This window comes from Salmo salar, chromosome ssa14 (genome assembly GCF_905237065.1).
Source record: "Salmo salar chromosome ssa14, Ssal_v3.1, whole genome shotgun sequence".
Classification (NCBI taxonomy): domain Eukaryota; kingdom Metazoa; phylum Chordata; class Actinopteri; order Salmoniformes; family Salmonidae; genus Salmo; species Salmo salar.
This window is the reverse complement of record NC_059455.1, coordinates 87,871,445-87,896,260: the sequence shown is the minus strand read 5'-3', so window position 1 is coordinate 87,896,260 and position 24,816 is coordinate 87,871,445. Positions and strand designations below refer to the sequence as shown.

At 44.1% G+C, this 24,816-nt stretch overlaps 1 protein-coding gene across 2 annotated transcripts in view; it reads left to right on the top strand.

Moving 5' to 3' along the window:
• The window catches only part of LOC106592038 (adhesion G protein-coupled receptor B2), a 430,312-nt gene that overhangs the window by 335,202 nt on the left and 70,294 nt on the right, over window positions 1-24,816 (top strand). For both annotated transcript variants that reach the window (XM_045694923.1, XM_045694922.1), the window contains one exon: window positions 20,502-20,628. In XM_045694923.1, the coding sequence (XP_045550879.1) occupies window positions 20,502-20,628 (127 nt within the window). The remainder of the gene's footprint in view (window positions 1-20,501; window positions 20,629-24,816) is intronic.

Below are 24,816 nucleotides of genomic sequence, written 5' to 3'. Positions count from 1 at the left end.
GATAATCAAGAAGGCCAAGAAATTGTCAGACATGGCACTTCCTGCATGGAATCTTCTCAGGTTTTGGCCTGCCAAATGAGTTCTGTTATACTCACAGACACCATTCAAACAGTTTTAGAAACTTTGGAGTGTTTTCTATCCAAAGCTAATAATTATATGCATATTCTAGTTTCTGGGCAGGAGTAATAATCAGATTAAATCGGGTACGTTTTTTTATCCGGCTGTGAAAATACTGCCCCCTAGCCATAACAGGTTAACCAGGGCAGACCCAGCACCATTGGATACGCAAGTGTCAATAATGAAAAGAGTAATTTTCTCCTTGTGACCCCCCCTGCGTCACCATAGTCAAAGGAGCTGTGGCCTCCCTAATCAACCCCTGACCCTAATGGTCGACTATCTAAGGTGTGAATGGGAAAAGGCACTTTCACCGCTACAATAGGGATCCCTAAACTATGAGCCAACGTTTGATCAATAAAGTTCCCAGCCGCGCCTGAATCTACTAGTGCCTTATGCTGGGAATGAGGGGAAAAATTTGGAAAAATGACAGACACAAATATATGGGCAACAGAGGGCTCTGGATGAGAATGGTGCCTACTCACCTGGGGTGGCGCCAGAGCGCTCTGCCTGTTACCTCGATTCCCAGAAGAACCTACACGGCACCGACCAGCAGTGTGTCCTCTGCGGTCACCGATGGTGCAGAGGCGGGAACTCCTCTCCGGTCTCCCTGTGCACCCTCTCTCCTGGCTTCATGGTTATAGGAGAGGGGTGCGGGAGGATGGAACCACCAGACCTCCGCGGACGTCCGCGAGCAGCCAGCAGGTTGTCCAGCCGGATGGACAGATCCACCAGCTGGTCGAAGGTGAGGGTGGTGTCTCTACAGGCCAGCTCCCGACGGACATCCTCCCACAGACTGCAGCGATAATGATCGATCAGGGCCCCGTGATTCCATCCTGCACCGGCTGCCAGGGTCCTGAACTCCAATGCAAAATCCTGGACGCTCCTCGTCTCCTGCCTCAGATGGTAGAGGCGCTCACCCGCCGCTCTGCCCTCGGGTGGGTCGAAGACTGCCCGGAAACGGCGGATGAACTCCTCATAATGGTCCAACGCCGCATCTCCTCCTTCAACCATAGCGCTGGCCCATTCCAGGGCTCTCCCGGTGAGGCACGAGACGAGGGCGAAAATCTTCTCATGGTCTGATGGAACTGGGTGGACCGTGGCCAGATAAAGTTGTAATTGGAGCAGGAAACCCCAGCAGTTGGCAGCACTTCCGTCGTAACCCCGAGGCATGGCTAGACGGATACCACCCGGTTCAGGTTGACAAGGGGCGTTTTGGATCGACCCCGGTTGGGCTGGTGGAGGCGCTGACTGAATCTCCCGTCTCTCCAAGCGGTCCATCATCTGATCAGCGCGATCCATGGCAGCACATAGATGTAGTAGTCTCTCCGCATTCTCCTGGATGCGCTCCTCCACCTCCCTGTCCGGGATATCTTCTCCTGCTGACTTAAAAAAAAGGGTTGGTGATTCTGTCATAATCCGTGTATGTAGGTGGCAGGGAAGTCAGGCGCAGGAGAAATCAAAGTGGTTAAAAATTGGAGTATTTATTTTAAAAAACAAACTCCAAAACCAACGTAAAAAAGAATCTGGGTAAACAATAACCCTTCGCACACCGATACATAAACAACACGTACATAACAAACAATCACCGACAAGGATATGAGGGGAAACAGAGGGTTAAATACACAACATGTAATTACTAGGAAAAGAAACAGGTGTGTAAGGAGACCAGACAAAACCAATGGAAAATGAAAAACTGATCAATGGTGGCTAGAAGACCGGTGACGTCGATCGCCGAGCACCACCCGAACAAGGAGGGGCATCGACTTCAGCAGAAGTCGTGACAATGAGGTTATGGAAGTGTCAGCATTTTGCCAGACATCGAAAGCTGCTCATGGACTGAGCTATGGGAATGAGAGTGATTGTTCCATGTTGTGGTCTGAATTGGTCCCGTAAAGCTGTGTTCCAGACATATAAAGGTCAGACATAAGCACATGCTGTACATGTTCACACACACAGAATCACACACACATGCAAGCATGCATGTTTTGGAGACGCCACATGTCGAAAGTGTGTTCCATGTTGTGTGTGAGTGTGTGTGTGTGTGTGTGTGTTTGTGCGCATGCTTTCCCTGCGTTTAGGGAGCTAGTGTGGCGTGCTGAATGCAAGGTGACGCGAGTCGATTTGTGTCATCTGAAGATTTGTTCCAGTGACTTAACGCCATGCTAAGTCACATCCCCCAAAATATCCCCCAGTAAGACAGGGTAGACATACAGAGCACACCACATCCCCTCCTTCTGTCCCAAACCCATACGAAGTTTTCTTCTCCTAATGGTGCCCCGTATAAGGATAAAACAGTAACATACATCAAATAATTTTTACGTTGATCTAGTTACTGTATCTTTGAGTTATCTCTACCTCTCTCTTTATTCTCCCCCTCTCAACTCTAGATGCACATCACTCCACTCCTTCCCCAATTCCTCTCTCTCTCCGCTCCTTCATAACCTCTCTGCCATCCTGACCCTATATTGTTTATCCTGTATCCTATTATCCTATTATCGTATTCCTATTGTCGCCTTACTCTTTCTTGGAACGTCTCACTTTATTTCTCTATATTTAGATATTTCTATTGAAATGCACTATAAGGGTGTTAACCTCCCTCTATCCTTCTGACCTTTATTATCTCTTTCATTGTCCTGCTCCCTTATTCTGTCTTTCATTGTTGTACTCCCTTACTCTCTCTTTCATTGTCCTGCTCCCTTATTCTGTCTTCCATTGTCCTGCTCCTTTATTCTGTCTTTCGTTGTCCTGCTCCCTTATTCTGTCTTCCATTGTCCTGCTCCTTTATTCTGTCTTTCATTGTCCTGCTCCCTTTATTCTCTCTTTTATTGTCCTGCTCCTTCATTCTGTCTTTCATTGTCCTTCTCCCTTATTCTGTCTTTCATTGTCCTCTTCCTTTATTCTCTCTTTTATTGTCCTGCTCCTTCATTCTGTCTTTCATTGTCCTTCTCCCTTATTCTGTCTTTCATTGTCCTCTTCCTTATTCTGTCTTTCATTGTCCTGCTCCCTTATTCTGTCTTTCAATGTCCTGCTCCCTTATTCTGTCTTTCAATGTCCTGCTCCCTTATTCTGTCTTTCATTGTCCTGCTCCCTTTATTCTGTCTTTCAATGTCCTGCTCCCTTATTCTGTCTTTCATTGTCCTGCTCCCTTATTCTGTCTTTCAATGTCCTGTTCCTTTATTCTGTCTTTCATTGTCCTGCTCCCTTATTCTGTCTTTCAATGTCCTGCTCCCTTATTCTGTGTTTCAATGTCCTTCTCCCTTATTCTGTCTTTCATTGTCCTGCTCCCTTATTTTCTCACTCATTCATGGTAAGCCTAAGCACCGATCTCCTTATAACCAGATTGAGAGTGTTTGTCCTCTGTCCTCCCCCTCTTCCTTGGGATAAGCCGCACGCCTACATGTGTCATTGTTGTGTGTGTATGTGCATGTGCGTGTGTGTGTGTGTGTGTGTGTGTGTGTGTGTGTGTGTGTGTGTGTGTGTGTGTGTGTGTGTGTGTGTGTGTGTGTGTGTGTGTGTGTGTGTGTGTGTGTGTGTGTGTGTGTGTGTCTGTGTGTGCGTGCTTGGCTGCATGGTTGGCTTTTGTTGTGACTCCTACTGATAGAAAGAGTAGCACCAACCAGCTCTGTCCTGCTTACCTTCCACCTCCTCCCTGCTAATAGAACAAAACCACTCAGAGGACTAATGACCAGGTGTGTGTGCGTATTTTCATTTTTTTACATTCTAGTAATTTAGAAGACGCTCTTATCCAGACTTACAGTCGGTGCATTTTTATTACGATATTTAGGTGGGACAACCGCATATCAAGGGCATAATAAGTACATTTTTCCTCAATAAAGGAGTTATCAGCAAAGTCAGGGGGGGGGGAGAAAGTGAGAAGGTGGTGTGAGGGGGTTGCATTGGAATTATTTTAGATGTTTTTGGAAGATGGACAGGGACTCTGCTGTCCTAGCTTCAGGGGGAAGATGGACAGGGACTCTGTTGTCCTAGCTTTAGGGGGAAGCTGATTCCACCATTGGGATGCCAGGACAGAGAAGAGCTTGGACTGGATGGGAGCTGCCCCCCCCATAGGGGTGGGATGGCCAAGCGATCCGAGGAGGCAAAACAGAGTACTTAGGTTGGGATGAAGGGTTTGAGAATAGCCTGGAGGTAGGGAGGGGAAGTTCCTCTTGCTGCTCTGTAGGCAAGTACCATGGTCTTTTAGTGGATGTGAGCTTCAACTGGAAGCCAGTGGAGTGTGAGGAGGAGCAGGGTGACATGGGAGACCTTGGGAAGGTTGAATACCAGGCTGGCTGCAGAATTCTGAATAATTTGCAGCGGGAGAAGGTCTCCAGAGATGTTCTGAAGGAGGTGAGGTGTAGATGGGGTTGAGCATGTTGTCGGGGGACGCCGTACCTCACTTATCGCCGGATTTCATCTGGAGAGAGAATGGAGAAAGAGGTCAAGATGTAGCGTAGTTCTGTGTGAGTGAGACCAGTGGACTCAGTAGGCTGACTGAATGAGGAGCAGATGTCATCAACCTTCTTTTCAAAGTGGATGACAAAGTTGTCCACAGAGAGGGAGTTGGGAGGGGGTGGTGGATTAACCCTCCTGTTGTGTTCGTTTCATGTTAACTAATTCTGTGTTCCCGGTCCAAAATGACCACTCTATTATAGCTGATTATAAATCCATAATAATACATATATTATCACCTAATGCTGTTTGAGATGTTTTTTTATCAACTTAAGTTCTTGTGAACATTCCAAGTTTTCAACTTCTATTTGCTATTTATGGCCTGTAGGCCTTGTTGTGTCTTTGGCATCATTAAATTAAAGTGAAGACTGTTATTTTATCAAATCAATTTTCTGTAATTATTATTACATAATTAAACTAATCATGTAAATGTAATTAACTAGGAAGTCGGGGCACCAAGGAAAATATTCAGATTACAAAGTTATAATTTTCCTAATATAACTCTTCAGATATGTTAATATCTGATCAATTAGTCTTCTAATTAATGAATTATTCTTTACCTCACGTTAGTCTCATTTCAAACGTCGTAAATTGTTGTTTATCGGCACGAACCCAGTCTTCACTATGAATCATCCATACACCAATTGTCTTAATCATTTATTTACTAACTAACTAAATAATCACAGAAATGCATAAACAAACAAACAGTAGATATGGTTACAAGGAAATGATAGGGGAGGTTCCCTAGTGGGCTAAGCCCATATGACGTCTTGGTGGACAAAGGGAAGTGGGTGAAGAGCGGGAAAGACAAAAGGAATCACTACACAGTAGATAATTATATTAATTGAAATGCTAATCCTTTGCACATGAACGCTCACTCATTTGGGAATAACTGCAATCAATATATATATTTACGCTCAGTGTGTCGTCGTGATCTCTGTTGGAATCGTCTGTCTGTCTGTTGGAAAGTCAGTTCATCATCATCTCTCTCTCTCTGCTTCCCTGAAGATCAGTCTTTTGTGGTTAGGATGGATACTTCTGAGTACCATTCAGCAATCTAAGATTTGCTCTTATTCTGTCAGGATCGATAGTCTCAGAGTTTAACCATTTCCCGCCGTGTATCCAATGCTCCACGTAGTATGGTTAGGAATTCAACAACCATTGCTACCTTAGCTTAAACTGAGGTTTTTGTGGTCTAAACTCAACCTGTGCCCCCTCGGTGTCCATCGAGGTGCGTGTGGTCAGAAGAGGATTTCCTCAGGAGGGGTTTTTATTCGTAATAGTAGAAAACGGCTGTTCCTTGACACCAGATCATGTCTGTGCTCACGAGGGCGGGCCAATGACTTGGTTAAACTTTAAAGGGAATACAATTCTCTTTCATTAACCTCTATGGGCTAGGTGGGACGGTTGCGTCCCACCAACTCAACAGCCAGTGTAATCCCGTGGCGCGTTATTCAAATACCTCAAAAATGCAAAAACTTCCATTTTTCAAACATATGACTATTTTACACCATTTTAAAGACAAGACTCTCGTTAATCTAAGCACACTGTCCGATTTCAAAAAGGCTTTACAACGAAAGCAAAACATTAGATTATGTCAGCAGAGTACCCAGCCAGAAATAATCAGACACCCATTTTTCAAGCTAGCATATAATGTCACATAAACCCAAACCACAGCTAAATGCAGCACTAAACTTTGATGATCTTCATCAGATGACAACCCTAGGACATTATGTTATACAATACATGCATGTTTTGTTCAGGACTGCTACTTCATTAACAAATGTTGGTTTGGTTCAAAATAATCCATTGTTATATCCAAATAGTTTTGTTCGTGCGTTCAAGACACTATCCGAAGTGTAAATAAGGGTCACGAGCATGGCGCATTTCGTGACAAAAGATTTCTAAATATTCCATTACCGTACTTCGAAGCATGTCAACCGCTGTTTAAAATCAATTTTTATGCCATTTCTCTCGGAAAAAAGCTATAATATTCCGACCGGGAATCTGCGTTTAGGTAAAAAGACGAAAGAAAATAAAGCATGGGGTCGACTCGGGCACGAGCCTGAGTCTCACAGTACTGTGACCAGCCACTATCCAAACGCGCTACTTTTTTTCAGCCAGAGCCTGCAAAGCCACAATTCAGCTTTTTGCCGCCTTCTGAGGGCCCATGGGAGCCGTAGGAAGTGTCACGTAACAGCAGAGATCCCCTGTAATGGATAGAGATAATCAAGAAGGCCAAGAAATTGTCAGACATGGCACTTCCTGCATGGAATCTTCTCAGGTTTTGGCCTGCCAAATGAGTTCTGTTATACTCACAGACACCATTCAAACAGTTTTAGAAACTTTGGAGTGTTTTCTATCCAAAGCTAATAATTATATGCATATTCTAGTTTCTGGGCAGGAGTAATAATCAGATTAATTCGGGTACGTTTTTTTATCCGGCTGTGAAAATACTGCCCCCTAGCCATAACAGGTTAACCAGGGCAGACCCAGCACCATTGGATACGCAAGTGTCAATAATGAAAAGACTAATTTTCTCCTTGTGACCCCCCTGCGTCACCATAGTCAAAGGAGCTGTGGCCTCCCTAATCAACCCTGACCCTAATGGTCGACTATCTAAGGTGTGAATGGGAAAAGGCACTTTCACCGCTACAATAGGGATCCCTAAACTATGAGCCAACGTTTGATCAATAAAGTTCCCAGCCGCGCCTGAATCTACTAGTGCCTTATGCTGGGAATGAGGGGAAAAATTTGGAAAAATGACAGACACAAATATATGGGCAACAGAGGGCTCTGGATGAGAATGGTGCCTACTCACCTGGGGTGGCGCCAGAGCGCTCTGCCTGTTACCTCGATTCCCAGAAGAACCTACACGGCACCGACCAGCAGTGTGTCCTCTGCGGTCACCGATGGTGCAGAGGCGGGAACTCCCTCCGGTCTCCCTGTGCACCCTCTCTCCTGGCTTCATGGTTATAGGAGAGGGGGTGCGGGAGGATGGAACCACCAGACCTCCGCGGACGTCCGCGAGCAGCCAGCAGGTTGTCCAGCCGGATGGACAGATCCACCAGCTGGTCGAAGGTGAGGGTGGTGTCTCTACAGGCCAGCTCCCGACGGACATCCTCCCACAGACTGCAGCGATAATGATCGATCAGGGCCCCGTGATTCCATCCTGCACCGGCTGCCAGGGTCCTGAACTCCAATGCAAAATCCTGGACGCTCCTCGTCTCCTGCCTCAGATGGTAGAGGCGCTCACCCGCCGCTCTGCCCTCGGGTGGGTCGAAGACTGCCCGGAAACGGCGGATGAACTCCTCATAATGGTCCAACGCCGCATCTCCTCCTTCAACCATAGCGCTGGCCCATTCCAGGGCTCTCCCGGTGAGGCACGAGACGAGGGCGAAAATCTTCTCATGGTCTGATGGAACTGGGTGGACCGTGGCCAGATAAAGTTGTAATTGGAGCAGGAAACCCCAGCAGTTGGCAGCACTTCCGTCGTAACCCCGAGGCATGGCTAGACGGATACCACCCGGTTCAGGTTGACAAGGGGCGTTTTGGATCGACCCCGGTTGGGCTGGTGGAGGCGCTGACTGAATCTCCCGTCTCTCCAAGCGGTCCATCATCTGATCAGCGCGATCCATGGCAGCACATAGATGTAGTAGTCTCTCCGCATTCTCCTGGATGCGCTCCTCCACCTCCCTGTCCGGGATATCTTCTCCTGCTGACTTAAAAAAAAGGGTTGGTGATTCTGTCATAATCCGTGTATGTAGGTGGCAGGGAAGTCAGGCGCAGGAGAAATCAAAGTGGTTAAAAATTGGAGTATTTATTTTAAAAAACAAACTCCAAAACCAACGTAAAAAAGAATCTGGGTAAACAATAACCCTTCGCACACCGATACATAAACAACACGTACATAACAAACAATCACCGACAAGGATATGAGGGGAAACAGAGGGTTAAATACACAACATGTAATTACTAGGAAAAGAAACAGGTGTGTAAGGAGACCAGACAAAACCAATGGAAAATGAAAAACTGATCAATGGTGGCTAGAAGACCGGTGACGTCGATCGCCGAGCACCACCCGAACAAGGAGGGGCATCGACTTCAGCAGAAGTCGTGACAATGAGGTTATGGAAGTGTCAGCATTTTGCCAGACATCGAAAGCTGCTCATGGACTGAGCTATGGGAATGAGAGTGATTGTTCCATGTTGTGGTCTGAATTGGTCCCGTAAAGCTGTGTTCCAGACATATAAAGGTCAGACATAAGCACATGCTGTACATGTTCACACACACTCAGAATCACACACACATGCAAGCATGCATGTTTTGGAGACGCCACATGTCGAAAGTGTGTTCCATGTTGTGTGTGAGTGTGTGTGTGTGTTTGTGCGCATGCTTTCCCTGCGTTTAGGGAGCTAGTGTGGCGTGCTGAATGCAAGGTGACGCGAGTCGATTTGTGTCATCTGAAGATTTGTTCCAGTGACTTAACGCCATGCTAAGTCACATCCCCCAAAATATCCCCCAGTAAGACAGGGTAGACATACAGAGCACACCACATCCCCTCCTTCTGTCCCAAACCCATACGAAGTTTTCTTCTCCTAATGGTGCCCCGTATAAGGATAAAACAGTAACATACATCAAATAATTTTTACGTTGATCTAGTTACTGTATCTTTGAGTTATCTCTACCTCTCTCTTTATTCTCCCCCTCTCAACTCTAGATGCACATCACTCCACTCCTTCCCCAATTCCTCTCTCACTCCACTCCTTCCCCAATTCCTCTCTCTCTCCGCTCCTTCATAACCTCTCTGCCATCCTGACCCTATATTGTTTATCCTGTATCCTATTATCCTATTATCGTATTCCTATTGTCGCCTTACTCTTTCTTGGAACGTCTCACTTTATTTCTCTATATTTAGATATTTCTATTGAAATGCACTATAAGGGTGTTAACCTCCCTCTATCCTTCTGACCTTTATTATCTCTTTCATTGTCCTGCTCCCTTACGTTTTTTATCCGGCCGTGTCAATACTGTCCCCTAGCCCTAACAGGTTAAAGGTTTAACATCACCTTACATCATTTCACAAATAGTTTCATCTTTACTCATTAATTTTATTCAAGAATTGGATGCAAACCCCATAATTGAGAAATGTACATATTCAGAGATCTAGTTATGTGTGTTTCCTGTCCTCTCTGAGGTCACCAAATGAAACACACTCCTCATATCCGTCCCTTAAATGTCCATGAACCATTCCCACCTTCCCACAAGTGGACCTTTTGTATCAAATCCCCATTTTGGGAATTTAGGAGTTTGCCATGTGAAATCCTTTGTTCTCTCAGTGTCTCTTTCTGCATGTCTAGCGGGAGAGAGTCTCCTCCAGGAATTTACGACCTGAGATAACAGAACCTGGGTGTAGGGAGAGAGAGAGAGAGAGAGAGAGAGAGAGAGAGAGAGAGAGAGAGATGCCACGATCTATTCCCAGAAAGTGTCACGTCATGACAGCCTCATTGACCTGAGCTCATACAACTTGTTTTTGAGTAAAAAAAAGCATAATGTATGGATTATTTTGACTGTAACAAATACTCAGATGAAACATATTGTGCTACTTATCACAGACTGCTTTGTGTCAAAGTATAACAAGGACTCTCCTCCTCACCAGTGTCATGATCAAAGATATGATCAAAAGCCTCACATACAGTATATTGTTTGGTCATTGTGCTGCCACAGAATGAATTGTGAGCAAGGCCTCAAAAAAGCTTATATACCAGAGCTGCGAGAAAAGTTCTATATATTATTGAAACAATGTTGCGATTGTTAGTGAGAATGCCAACAGGTGTGGTTCCCGTGGGGGACAGATTGTATTGGGGAAAGGTTCCCATGGCGGTTGCCATGGAAGCCAAGAAGGCAAGTGAGGTGTGTGTGTGCTCAAACACACATGCATGTGGGAATCTGGGAGAGGAAGTGTGTCCATCTGATGAATGGGCATGTGCCTGAACTCAATTTTATACACTAATTGTAGTCTCACCCATTAATTTGTAATGACCGGTCATTTTTGGCCAGGAACACCACAGGTGTACAAAAGTTAATTGAAACACCCAAAATGTAATGAAAATCATCAAAATGTATTTTGTGTGTTTAGATGCCCTGTTTGGACAAAGTCATGGAACCTTATGACAATCAGATTAAATGAACTACATTTTTCAGAGAGAAATCACTCTGATTCGACTGGAACACAGCAGAAGAATTAAGGAGGGAGGAGAAGGTGGAAAAGAGTTTCCTAGGGTTAGAGGCAGAAGCTTGAAATTCTGAGTGCTAGAATGTGGCTTTAGCAGCGGATACGGAGGAAGAGAAGGTAGAAAGGAGGGAGTGGAAAGATGATAGGTCCTCCAGAAGTTTAGTTTTCCTTAATTTTCGTTCAGCTGCCCACAGATGCTCGCAATGAGTCACTCAGCCAAGGATCAAGTGGGGAGGGCCGGGCTGGCCGGGAGGAAAGGGGGACAGTGCGAGTCATAGAATGCGGAAAGGAAGGAGAGTAAGGTTGAAGAGGCAGAATCAGAAGACAGAAGGGAGAAGGATTTAGCAGAAGGGAGAGATGATAGGATAGAAGAGGAGAGAGTAGTGAGAGAGAGAGTGAAGATTGAGATGGCGCATGACCATCTGGGTAGGGGCTGAGTGTCTAGGGTTGGAGGAGAGGGAGACAGAAAAGAAATCAAAGTAGTGATCAGAGACCTGGAGGGGGTTGCATTGAGATTAGTAAGACAACAGAGACCTGGAGGGGGTTGCAGTGAGATTAGTAAGAGAACAGAGACCTGGAGGGGGTTGCATTGAGATTAGTAAGAGAACAGAGACCTGGAGGGGGTTGCAGTGAGATTAGTAAGACAACAGAGACCTGGAGGGGGTTGCAGTGAGATTAGTAAGAGAACAGAGACCTGGAGGGGGTTGCATTGAGATTAGTAAGAGAACAGAGACCTGGAGGGGGTTGCATTGAGATTAGTAAGAGAACAGAGACCTGGAGGGGGTTGCAGTGAGATTAGTAAGAGAACAGAGACCTGGAGGGGGTTGCATTGAGATTAGTAAGAGAACAGAGACCTGGAGGGGGTTGCATTGAAATTAGTAAGCAAACAGCCTCTAGTAAAGACGAGGTCAAGTGTATTGCCTGCCTTGTGAGTGGGAGGGGACTGGGAAAGGGTGAGGTCAAAAGAGGCAAGGATTGAAAAGAGAGAGTTGGAAAGACATGAATCGAAGGCAGAAGTCGGGAGGTTGAAGTTGCCAAGTATGAAGAGCGTTGAGCCGTCGTCAGGAAATTAGCTTATCAAGGTGTCAAGATCATTTCGGAACTCTCTAAGGGCACCTTGTGGGCGATAGATGACAACAATGTTAAGCTGGAGTGGACAAGTGACAGTGACAGCATGGAATTCAACTGAGGAGATGGACAGGTGAGTTGCTTTATGACCCCCACAAGTGTCACAGCACTCGTCTGAAGGTAGCATCTGAAGGTAACCGGTACCAGTTACAAAATTGAATTTGGAAGGATTTTGGAAAGGTTAACTGGTCCTAGGTCTGTTCTTCATGGAAGTTTACACCTGGATTAATGATACTCGGGGCTCCCGAGTGGCACAGCGGTCTAAGGCACTGTATCTCAGTGCTAGAGCTGTCACTACAGATACCCTGGTTTGAATGCAGGCTGTATCACAACCGGTGAGATTGGGAGTCCCATAGGGCTGCGCACAATTGGCTCAGCGTCGTCTGGGTTTTGCCGGTGTAGGCAGTCATTGTAAATAAGAGTTTGTTCTTAACTGACTTGCCTAGTTAAATAAAGGTTCAATAAAAAATGTAAATACTCCCCACTCCACAGGTTGACTAGTGTTCCTGTTAGACTGTTAACTCTCAGAGCGCTGCTGGGCATAATTGTGGTTTTTGGATCTGTTCAAAGGCACACAGGTGCACTTGCACACAAACACACACACATGATTGCACACACACACACACACACACACACACACACACACACACACACACACACACACACACACACACACACACACACACACACACACACACACCCTTGCGCACACACACGTATGTGCACTCTTGTATATGAAAATGAGTACTCTCTTTCTCTCTGACACACACACACACACAAACACACACACTGAGTGCATGCTGCTATCCGTTAGCAGTGTCATCATCATTAAAGATGTCTTCAGTGTTTGTAGTGTCACTGCTTAGACACATTATTTAACAACTGGGTCATGTGGAAGGATATGAGTGTGAAGGTGAATGTCTGAGTGTGTACAGTACGTGTGTATGTCAGAGATAGTTGTGAAGGTGTGTCTATATGTGTGTATGCCTGACATGCTGACCAAACCACACGCGCGCGTTCACCCACACCAGACACTATCAGAACACGCAGGTTGAAATATCAAAACAAACTCTGAATCAATTATATTAATTTGGGGACAGGTAAAAACATTAAACATTTATGCCAATAGCTAGCTAGCTTGCTGTTGCTAGGTAATTTGTCCTGGGATATAAACATTGGGTTGTTATTTTACCTGAAATGCACAACGTCCTCTACTCCGACAATGAATCCACAGATAAAAGGGTAGTTAGTTTGTTTCTAGTTATTTTATAGTGATCTCTCCTCCTTCCTTCAGGCTTCTTTTTCTTCTTTGGACTTCATATGGTGGTTGGCAACCATCATTACTACAACCTTTCTGAGTGTGGGCCTAAGTTCATCTTTCAATCACCTATGTGGGTATATGCTCCAAAACACCAACGAGGAGATGGCATGTGTGTATATGCCCTGAAAAACCTATGAGGAGTTGGGAGAGGCCGGAATTGCAGCGCATTGAACATCACAAATAGAGCCAAGTTCTATTTTAGCGCCCAGCTACGCAGACACTTGCTAACGCACTCAAGCAGTGTGGGTGCAATGATTGAATAACATGTATTTTATTTAAATTGTTTTACCTTTATTTAACTAGGCAAGTCAGTTAAAAACAAATTCTTATTTTCAATGACAGCCTAGGAACAGTGGGTTAACAGCCTTGTTCAGGGGCAGAACCACAGATTTGTAACTTGTCAGCTCAGGGATTTGAACTTGGAACCTTTCAGTTACTAGTGCAACGCTCTAACCACTAGGCTACGCTGCCGCCCCATATGTGGACATTTATTTTGCAACACTTGCAAACGCGACGCGAGCGGTGTGGTGAGCATGTGAGACTGTTGCGAAGGTCTGTGTGCACGTGTGTATGTCTGAGATTGTGTGTCAATGAGTGAACGTGCTCATGCCCTAGACTCTAGACAGTCGTTTTTTGCTATTTTACTGAATAGCTTCCCATGCGTACCTATAACATGTAGCTGTGACATGTAGCTATGACATGTAGCTATGACATGTAGATTTGACATGTAGTTTTGACATGTAGCTATGACATGTAGCTATGACATGTAGCTTTGACATGTAGCTATGGCATGTAGATATGACATGTAGATATGACATGTAGCTATGACATGTAGCTATGACATGTAGCTATGACATGTAGATATGACATGTAGATATAACACGTAGCTAATACATGTAGCTAATACATGTAGCTATGACATGTAGCTATGACATGTAGATATGACATGTAGCTATGACATGTAGCTATGACATGTAGCTATGACATGTAGCTATGACATACTCCAAATGATGGCTCTCTAACATATACTTTTGTGCAATAGACAGACACACACATTGCCTATCCACAGTTCAGCAGACAGTTACAGATAATCACTGATAATATGTCAACCAGCTGGGCTTGTGTGTGTGTGTGTGTGTGTGTGTGTGTGTGTGTGTGTGTGTGTGTGTGTGTGTGTGTGTGTGTGTGTGTGTGTGTGTGTGTGTGTGTGTGTGTGTGTGTGTGTGTGTGTGTGTGTGTGTGTGCGTCTGTCTGTCTGTCTGTCTGTTGAAATCAGTGTAATGTAAGTGTTATATGCCAGCGCCCAGATTATAATCTCTAGCAGGTGCCATGCCAGTGTTTACAGCGTAGTGACTGTATGTCCCTTACCAGGCTGCAGACTGATATCCTTTTGCCCCCGACCATGCCCTCAAAGCTTTTGGTCTTCCAAATCTTTGGCCCTTCCACAGCAGGCGTTTGGCCTAGTACAGCTATGAAAGATCATTTTGAAGGAAGGTGGTTTCTTAAAAATGTGTCTCTACCTCTCTTTCCAACTGAGATCCAAACTGGAACTGTGAAGGGTATTCTGAATCGCAGGGTTCATGGGGGACAATAGAAGTTTGTCTGGAAAAAACTCCTTCATTAGTAATTACGCCTTTTGAACAAGAACATGGCTTCCTGTTTGCCTTCTGTGTCTCTGTCGGTGTTCGGTGGCGGCACTATCAACTGGTTTAATGTTGATTACATCTCAGCTGTGTTATAACAGAGGCAGTAAATTCTGTTTCAGCTGTACTTAATTAACGCCAAGTCCTGAGGGGGCTGACAGTTAGTTCAGTAAGTGTCAGGGCTAAGCATACATGTTGCTCTAAAGAAGCTCTTTGAAGTCTCATAACAACTCTGTTATAACTGGCGCCACAGTCTGGCATTAGTTGACGTGCCAGAGACAGGGCAGAGCATAGTTTAGTGTCGATAGCTGTGAGTCAGACTGGTCATTAGTACAGTTAGTGTCACTTTCTAACAGCTCTTTGAAGACTTGTATCACCGTTATAAATAGTAAAACTGGTGCAACAGACATTTGTAGTTGTAAGGGGTGCATACTGGCGGCAGAGAAGTCAGAAGCAGGAGAGCAAAAACGGTGTTTCCAATGGGGCAGTTTAATAATGTCTGTCAATGTCTGTAAGGCTGGTCATTAGTTCAATTAGAGACTCTGAATGTTCCCATTGATCGACCTTAACATCACACTTTTCATTAGAGCATTTAAAACACATTACCCACAGAGAACGAGGCAGACCACTATCTAATTCAACAGGAGAGAGAGGAGAGGCACAACATTGCCCAACAGGACAAGAGAGAGACAGAGAGAAGATTTCAAGAATGGGGGAGTGGAAGCTCATTTACTCCATATTTATACAATTTAAAACTATTTGGAGGACAGACATAATAAGCACAAATGTTCTTGACTGGACCTAAGGGGCCTAGCCTGAACCATGAAAAACAGCCCCAGACCATTATTCCTCCTCCACCAAACTTTACAGTTGGCACTATGCATCTGGGCAGGTAGCGTTCTCCTGGCATCCGCCAAACCCTGATTCATTTGTCGGACTGCCAGGTGGTGAAGCGTGATTAATCACTCCAGAGAACACATTTTCACTGCTCCAGAGTCCAATGACGGCAAGCTTTACACCACTCCAGCCGCCGCTTGGCATTGCGCATGGTGATCTTAGGCTTGTGTGCGGCTGTTCGGCCATGGAAACCCATTTCATGAAGCTCTCGATGAACAGTTCTTGTGCTGACATTTCCAGAGGCAGTTTGGAACTTGGTAGTGAGTGTTTCAAGTGAGGACAGACAATTTTTACGCACTACGCGCTTCAGCACTACGCCTTCCAGTTCTGTGAGCTTGACTTGACTACCACTTCGCTTCAGAGCCGTTGTTGCTCTTAGACGTTTCCATATCACAATAACTGCACTTACAGTTGACCAGGGCAGCTCTAGCAGGGCAGAAAATGTATGAACTGACTTGTTGGAAAGGTGGCATCCTATGGCAGTGCCACGTTGAAGAGCTCTTCAGTAAGGCCATTCTACTGCCATTGTTTGTCTATGGAGATATGGAGATTACATGTCTGTGTGCTCGATTTTATACACCTGTCAGAAATGGGTGTGGCTGAAATAGCCGAATCCACTAATTTGAAGGGGTGTCCACATACGAATATGTATATATAGCTGTATGTGGCCGACCACCACGATTTGGTCTGATGCAGCAAAATTTGAAATTGGGTTTTTTACGTTGGATAAAAGTAGAGACTCAGAGCAACAAAATGGTATATCATCCACTGCAGTTGAGGAACAATGGGAAAGTAATTATACTTTGAAAGTTGATGAAATTGTAACTTACTTTTGAGAAAATGTCCCTTGAATGTTTTGGTACACCTACTGGAGAGCTCTTCTTTGTCTACACCTATTCAACTTCGTCACACCTTAGCCCCACCCATCTCTTTAAGGATCCACTTGTGAGGCCATGTGCTAAACAGAGCAAGTAAGGTGATGTAGTAAACAACTATAGATTAAGACTAAAAGTGGTGAAAGTAGTAGTGTCAGATAAAAATACATGTTATCTAGTCCTTGGCCTATATCCTAATCTGACTTTGGTGCAGGTCATGTTGTTCTTCACATTAACGTCTCTGGTAAACACACACAATATCAAATAAAAGTGTATTTGTCACATGTACATGATACAGAAGGTGTAAACGGTACAGTGAAATGGTTACTTGCATAAATTAAAAGGTGTCCAGATAAACATATTTTATAAATATTTTATAATTATTAGATTAATCTTACGCAGACACAGTTGTCTAAGTTGATGGGTCTAGTGAAATGAATGCTATAACCACCCCCCCCCCCAGCCACATCTAGCTAAGTGGATGGGTCACCATTGTCTAGACATGTACACATGTTCATGAAATACGATAGATGGCCGTAATCACCCCCAGACACACCTGTAATCACCCGATACACCTGACTAACTTGATGGGTCACCCCCAGATCCAACTTTCTAACTTGATGGGTCATGTAATCACCTGGCAAAGTGGAGTCTTTTGTTTAGACATGTAGCTAGCTAGCTAAACAAAGACCCATAATCCCAACCCATGCATGAATTGCTGTAGTATTAAACTGCAGGTACCTAAAGCTAACCAACTAGGTTCAATGTTAGATAGCTAGCTAACATTAGGCTATAACTAGCAATGCAAATGGATTTCAGAGATACAAATACTATTACCACACAGATCATACATGTATATGTCTCTAATGTGGTCATACATTTGGCAGGAGATAAGGAAGTGCAGCTCAGTCTCCACCTCATTTTGTGGGCAGTGTGCACACAGCCTGTTTTCTTTTGAGAGCCTGGTCTGCCTACGGCGGCCTTTCTCAATAACAAGGCTATGCTCACAGAATCTGTACATAGTCAAAGCTTTCCTTAAGTTTGGGTCAGTCACAGTGGTCAGGCATTCTGCCACTGTGTACTCTCTGTTTATGGCCAAATAGCATTCTAGTTTGCTCTGTTTTTTTGTTAATTCTTTCCAATGTGTCAAGTAATTGTCGTTTTGTTTTCACATGATTTGGTTGGGTGTAATTGTGTTGTCCTGGGGATCTGTGGGGTGTGTTTGTGTTTGTGAACAGAGCCCCAGGACCAGCTTGCTTAGGGGACTCTTCTCCAGGTTCATCTCTCTGTAGGTGATGGCTTTATTATGGAAGGTTTGGGAATTGCTTCCTTTTAGGTGGTTGTAGAATTTAGCTGCTCTTTTCTGGATTTTAATAATTAGCGGGTATTGGCCTAATTCTGCTCTGCATGCATTATTTGGTGTTTTACGTTGTACACTGAGGATATTTTTGCAGAATTCTGCATGCACAGTCTCAATTTAGTCTTTGTCTCATTTTGTGAATTCTTAGTTGGTGAGAGGACCCCAGACCTCACAACCTTAAAGGGCAATGGGTTCTATAGCTGATTCAAGTATTATTTGCCAGATCCTAATTGGTATGTCAAATGTTATGTTCCTTTTGATGGCATAGAAGGCCCTTCTTGCCTTGTCCCTCAGATCGTTCACAGCTTTGTGGAAGTTACCTGTGGCGCTGATGTTTTGGCCGAGGTACTGTATGTACACTGCTCAAAAAAATAAAGGGAACACTTAAATAACACAATGTAACTCCAAGTCAATCACACTTCTGTGAAATCAAACTGTCCACTTAGGAAGCAACACTGATTGACAATAAATTTCACATGCTGTTGTGCAAATGGAATAGACAACAGGTGGAAATTATAGGCAATTAGCAAGACACCCCCAATAAAGGAGTGGTTCTGCAGGTGGGGACCACAGACCACTTCTCAGTTCCTATGCTTCCCGGCTGATGTTTTGGTCACTTTTGAATGCTGGCGGTGCTTTCACTCTAGTGGTAGCATGAGACGGAGTCTACAACCCACACAAGTGGCTCAGGTAGTGCAGCTCATCCAGGATGGCACAGCAATGCGAGCTGTGGCAAGAAGGTTTGCTGTGTCTGTCAGCGTAGTGTCCAGAGCATGGAGACGCTACCAGGAGACAGGCCAGTACATCAGGAGACGTGGAGGAGGCCGTAGGAGGGCAACAACCCAGCAGCAGGACCGCTACCTCCGCCTTTGTGCAAGGAGGAGCAGGAGAAGCACTGCCAGAGCCCTGCAAAATGACCTCCAGCAGGCCACAAATGTGCATGTGTCTGCTCAAACGGTCAGAAACAGACTCCATGAGGGTGGTATGAGGGCCCGACGTCCACAGGTGGGGGTTGTGCTTACAGCCCAACACCGTGCACGACGTTTGGCATTTGCCAGAGAACACCAAGATTGGCAAATTCGCCACTGGCACCCTGTGCTCTTCACAGATGAAAGCAGGTTCACACTGAGCACGTGACAGATGTGACAGAGTCTGGAGACACCGTGGAGAACGTTCTGCTGCCTGCAACATCCTCCAGCATGACCGGTTTGGCGGTGGGTCAGTCATGGTGTGGGGTGGCATTTCTTTGAGGGGCCGCACAGCCCTCCATGTGCTCGCCAGAGGTAGCCTGACTGCCATTAGGTACCGAGATGAGATCCTCAGACCCCTTGTGAGACCATATGCTGGTGCGGTTGGCCCTGAGTTCCTCCTAATGCAAGACAATGCTAGACCTCATGTGGCTGGAGTGTGTCAGCAGTTCCTGCAAGAGGAAGGCATTGATGCTATGGACTTGCCCGCCCGTTCGCCAGACCTGAATCCAATTGAGCACATCTGGGACATCATGTCTCGCTCCATCCACCAACGCCACGTTGCACCACAGACTGTCCAGGACTTGGCGGATGCTTTAGTCCAGGTCTGAGAGGAGATCCCTCAGGAGACCATCCGCCACCTCATCAGGAGCATGCCTAGGCATTGTAGGGAGGTCATACAGGCACGTGGAGGCCACACACACTACTGAGCCTCATTTTGACTTGTTTTAAAGACATTACATCAAAGTTGGATCAGCCTGTAGTGTGGTTTTCCACTTTAATTTTGAGTGTGACTCCAAATCCAGACCTTCATGGGTTGATAAATTGGATTTCCATTGATTATTTTTGTGTGATTTTGTTGTCAGCACATTCAACTATGTAAAGAAAAAAGTATTTAATACGATTATTTATTTCATTCAGATCTAGGATGTGTTGTTTAGTGTTCCCTTTATTTTTTTGAGCAGTATATCATTTTTTGTGTGCTCTAGGGCAATGGTGTCTAGATGGAATTTGTATTTGTGGTCCTTGTGACTGGACCTTTTTTGGAAAACCATTATTTTTATCTTACTGAGATTTATGTCAGATCCCAGGTCAGGCAGAATCTGTGCAGAAGATCTAGGTGCTGCTGTAGGCCGTCCTTGGTTGGTGACAGAATCACCAGATCATCAGCAAACAGTAGACATTTGACTTCAGATTCTAGTAGGGTGAGGCCGGGTGCTGCAGACTGTTCTAGTGCCCTTAACAATTCATTGATATATATGATTAAGAGGGTGGGGCTTAAGCTGCATCCCTGTCTCACCCCATGGCCCTGTGGAAAGAAAGGTGTGTGTTTTTTGTCAATTTTAACCGCACACTTATTGTTTGTGTACACTCTCTCTCTCTCTCCTCTCTTTTCTCTTTACGACTTTTGGTTTGAGTGCATATGTGTGCTCTCCTGTGACCTTTTTGTGTGTGTTGGTGTGTGCATTTCACTCACTGTGTGTGTCCCATGTTTCCCCCACCTCCAGGGAAGCTGGCGCTGAGAACTGGGACACAGAAGGCTGCCAAACGCTCGCTTCTGCCGCTGTCCACACCAAATGCCTTTGCAGCAGGATCTCCACCTACGCCATACTAGCGCAGCAAGCTAAAGACCCGGTGAGTCACATTTCCAACTCTGCTCTATAACACTGAGGCTACCGAGGTAACTCTAACTGGAGCCAACAAGCTAATGTGTTGGTGTGTTCTGTGGATATTTACAAGCTAGAGATTGTTGTTACTTTAATTTAAACAGTCCACTCGGTTAGGGAAATGGATGAAATTCACTTGTTGTCCTTAAAGATTGAGACAGGAGACAAGTGGCTGTATGAGATACAGCTGAAATCGAATATTTGTGACATTTGATAGACTAGAATACTTCATATAGCTACAGTTGAAGTCGGAAGTTTACATACACCTTAGCCAAATACATTTAAACTCTGTTTTTCACAATTCCTGACATTAAATCTTAGTAAAAATTCCCTGTCTTAGGTCAGTTAGGATCACCACTTTATTTTAAGAATGTTAAATGTCAGAATAATAGTAGAGAGAATGATTTATTTCAGCTTTTATTTCTTTCATCACATTCCCAGTGGGTCAGAAGTTTACATACACTCATTTAGTATTTTTAGGCCTCCTTGCTCGCACATGGTTTTTCAGTTCTGCCCACACATTTTCTGTAGGCTTGAGGTCAGGGCTTTGTGATGGCCACTCCAATACCTTGACTTTGTTGTCCTTAAGCCATTTTGCCACAACTTTGGAAATATGCTTGAGATCATTGTCCATTTGGAAGAGCCATTTGCGACCAAGCTTTAACTTCCTGACTGATGTCTTGAGATGTTGCTTCAATATATCCACATAATTTTCCTACCTCATGATGCCATCTATTTTGTGAAGTGCACCAGTCCGTCCTGCAGCAAAGCACCCCCACAACACGATGCTGCCACACCCTTGCTTCACGGTTGGGATGGTGTTCTTCGGCTTGCAAGCCTCCCCCTTTTTCCTCCAAACATAACAATGGTCATTATGGCCAAACAGTTATATTTTTGTTTCATCAGACCAGAGGACATTTCTCCAAAAAGTACGATCTTTGTCCTCATGTGCAGTTGCAAACCGTAGTCTGACTTTTGTATGGTGGTTTTGAAGCAGTGGCTTCTTCCTGGCTGAGCGGCCTTTCAGGTTTTGCCGATATAGGACTCGTTTTACTGTGGACATATATACTTTTGTACCTGTTTCCTCCAGCATCTTCACAGGGTCCTTTGATGTTGTTCTGGGATTGATTTGCACTTTTCGCACCAAAGTACGTTTATGTACTTGAGACAGAATGCATCTCCTTCCTGAGCGGTGTGCTGGCTGCGTAGTCCCATGGTGTTTATACTTGCGTACTATTGTTTGTACAGATGAACGTGGTACCTTCAGGCGTTTGGAAATTGCTCCCAAGGATGAACCACACTTGTGGAGGCCTACAATTGTTTTCCTGAGATCTTGGCTGATTTCTTTTGATTGTCCTATGATGTCAAGCAAAGAGGCACTGAGTTTGAAGGTAGGCCTTGAAATACATCCACAGGTACACCTCCAATTGACTCAAATGATGTCAATTAGCCTATCAGAAGCTTCTAAAGCCATGACATCATTTTCTGGAATTGTCCAAGCTGTTTAAAGGCACAGTCAACTTAGTGTATGTACACCTCTGACCCACTGGAATTGTGATACAGTGAAATAATCTGTCTGTAAACAATTGTTGGAAAAATTGACTTGTGTCATGCACAATGTAGATGTCCTAACCGACTTGCCAAAACTATAGTTTGTTAACAAGAAATTTGTGGAGTGGTTGAAAAACGAGGTTTAATGACTCTAACCTATGTGTATGTAAACTTACGACTTCAAATGTATGTACCAATAACTACAGACGTGAAATGTACAGCAGTCTTCTAGAATTTCATTTGGATCCACACTCTTAGCGTTTTAAATAGATTTGTGTGAGGACAGACGCTGGGAGACGAGAAGCAAGTACAGGGAGTGAACATTTAATAAATAACCAACATAAAACAAACAAGGACAGCATCTGGACAGTGGTAACATAACGACAATATTGCTGACACAAGGATGAAAGGAACAGATAGATATAGGAGAGGCAATCAACAAAGTAATGGAGTCCAGATGAGTCCTGATGCGCGTAATGATGGTGATAGGTGTGCACAATGATGGGCAGCCTGGCGCCCTATAGCTCCAGGGAGGGGGAGCGGGAGCAGGCGTGGCAGATTTGTCTCCACTCAACGAGTCAAACAACTAACGATCCTGCCAGCAGAGGTGTGGACTGGAGTCATATGACTTGAGACTCAACTTGATAGAAAATATAATAACTTGAGACTTGACTTGGACTTGTACCCTCAAGACTCGGGACTCGACTTTGATTTGAGACTGATGACTTGAAATTATCTGGCCAGGTTTTGTAACGTTTTGTCACTCATTTTGTGGCACAGACAGAGTCTCCATGGATTACTCTCAACGCAGCCAGAGATTGGCTAGTGAAACGCACACTTGGCCCTCTGATTGGACCAGCAAACTTTCCATCAACACAGGTCGGGTGAGCTAGCACAGCGGTTCTCAAATCAGGGGTTGTAAAATGGTTGTGAGAAGGTTGTGGGAAGGTTTTGAGTGTGAAACTGAGTGGGATTTATGTTTTATTTTATATATATACATATTTTAATAGATTTCATATAGCCTCATATTTGTATTTTATATTTATACCTTTGCTTATTCAATCTGGTCATTAACATAGGCCTACAACATTGCACCAAATTATTGTTTCAAAAACATTGAAATCTGTGCTTCAGAACCAAAAATGTGCAAGTCTTGACTGTTGACCAATGACCAGTCATCAGCATTGGCGCGCGAAGCGGGTGCACATAAGATTATTGACCAGAAAGCACTTGGTTCATTTTTTCTCCGGTTTTGCCTACGTTAATATTATCCATATAAAATACAGCTTAGCAATCTGCTAGTGATGCATCTTTGTCACAGGCTACCTGGTGACTAACTCTGGTAGGACTAACTCTGGTAGGCCTAAAACATTCTTCCTGACCTCAAGTTCAGCTGTCAAAATCAGTAGCTATGCTTAATAATATCCATACAACACCACACCTTCACAGAAGTTTCTAAACTTTATTAGGGTAATATCAAAAGTAAGTCAAGTCATTGTTATAGGGGAAATGTGAACAGGTTATTATATTGTTGCAATAAATTAAGTTTTGCATCTTGCCCTCTGGATTTTTCCTTTTCATGGTTTGAGTGTGAGTAATTCTATTATATTGAGACAAGCACAACATTACAGGTGGAACTTCATTTGGCCAAAGAAAATGGCTAAACAGGCTTATATTGCAGCTATTACCATCAAAGGTGATTGCCTACCGTAGCCATCCCAACAAATGACAGCAATAGCCTAATTATATTTATTTTACAACAGGCCTACGTTTAACCTTTAACTAAATATGGAGCACAGAATTAAGCAGACAGATCTTAATTTAGCCAAAGAAATTGTCTCAACAAAAGGAAACAAAACATTTTTGCATAAGTTATTTAAAGAACTGCTTAAGATTTCTAAATAGGCTTAGAATAATAATTTACTATAATAATAATGACTAAACAAATTAATAATAAATAGAAAATAAATAAAGGGTTGAACATTCTTTCAAAATTACATGTTCTTCTCATCTTTGAGACAGGCTAAATTTGCGATGCATACGTGTGCTCGTGTGCTTGTGCATGCGTGGGGGTCGCAAGCTTTAAAACGTTTATTTTTGGGGGTTGCGGTTCAAAACTTTTGAGGACCACTGAGCTAGCGAACAGATTGCTGATTTACTGTACAGCTATAGGATCAGCTATTTTGGTATGTCAAAATTGGTTGAAATTCATAATTTACTTATGAAGCTTGCCTTTGGAATTGATTGTTAAAATTAATTATTTAATAATCAAAATATGTTGTAGACTAAATAATGAAAAGGGCTGTCTGGTAGCCTCGATAAATAGACAAAGATTTATAGTTGAACAAGTCATTGTATGTATAGATTTTTTTTTTTACTTGACTTGAGACTTGACTTGAAAACCTTGTGACCCAACTTGACTTGGATTTGACTCGAGACTCAACCTGTTCTATTTTGAAGAACGTTAAGGTGTTTAAAGAAAAAGTGCATTATAGCAATGCTTCCTTCTTTGATTAGTTCAAACATGGTTTATGATTGGGTACTTTGTTCAGTTCACTACTGCTGTATGTCTTCTTGGCTGGGCAAGAAAACAGCTGTAATTATT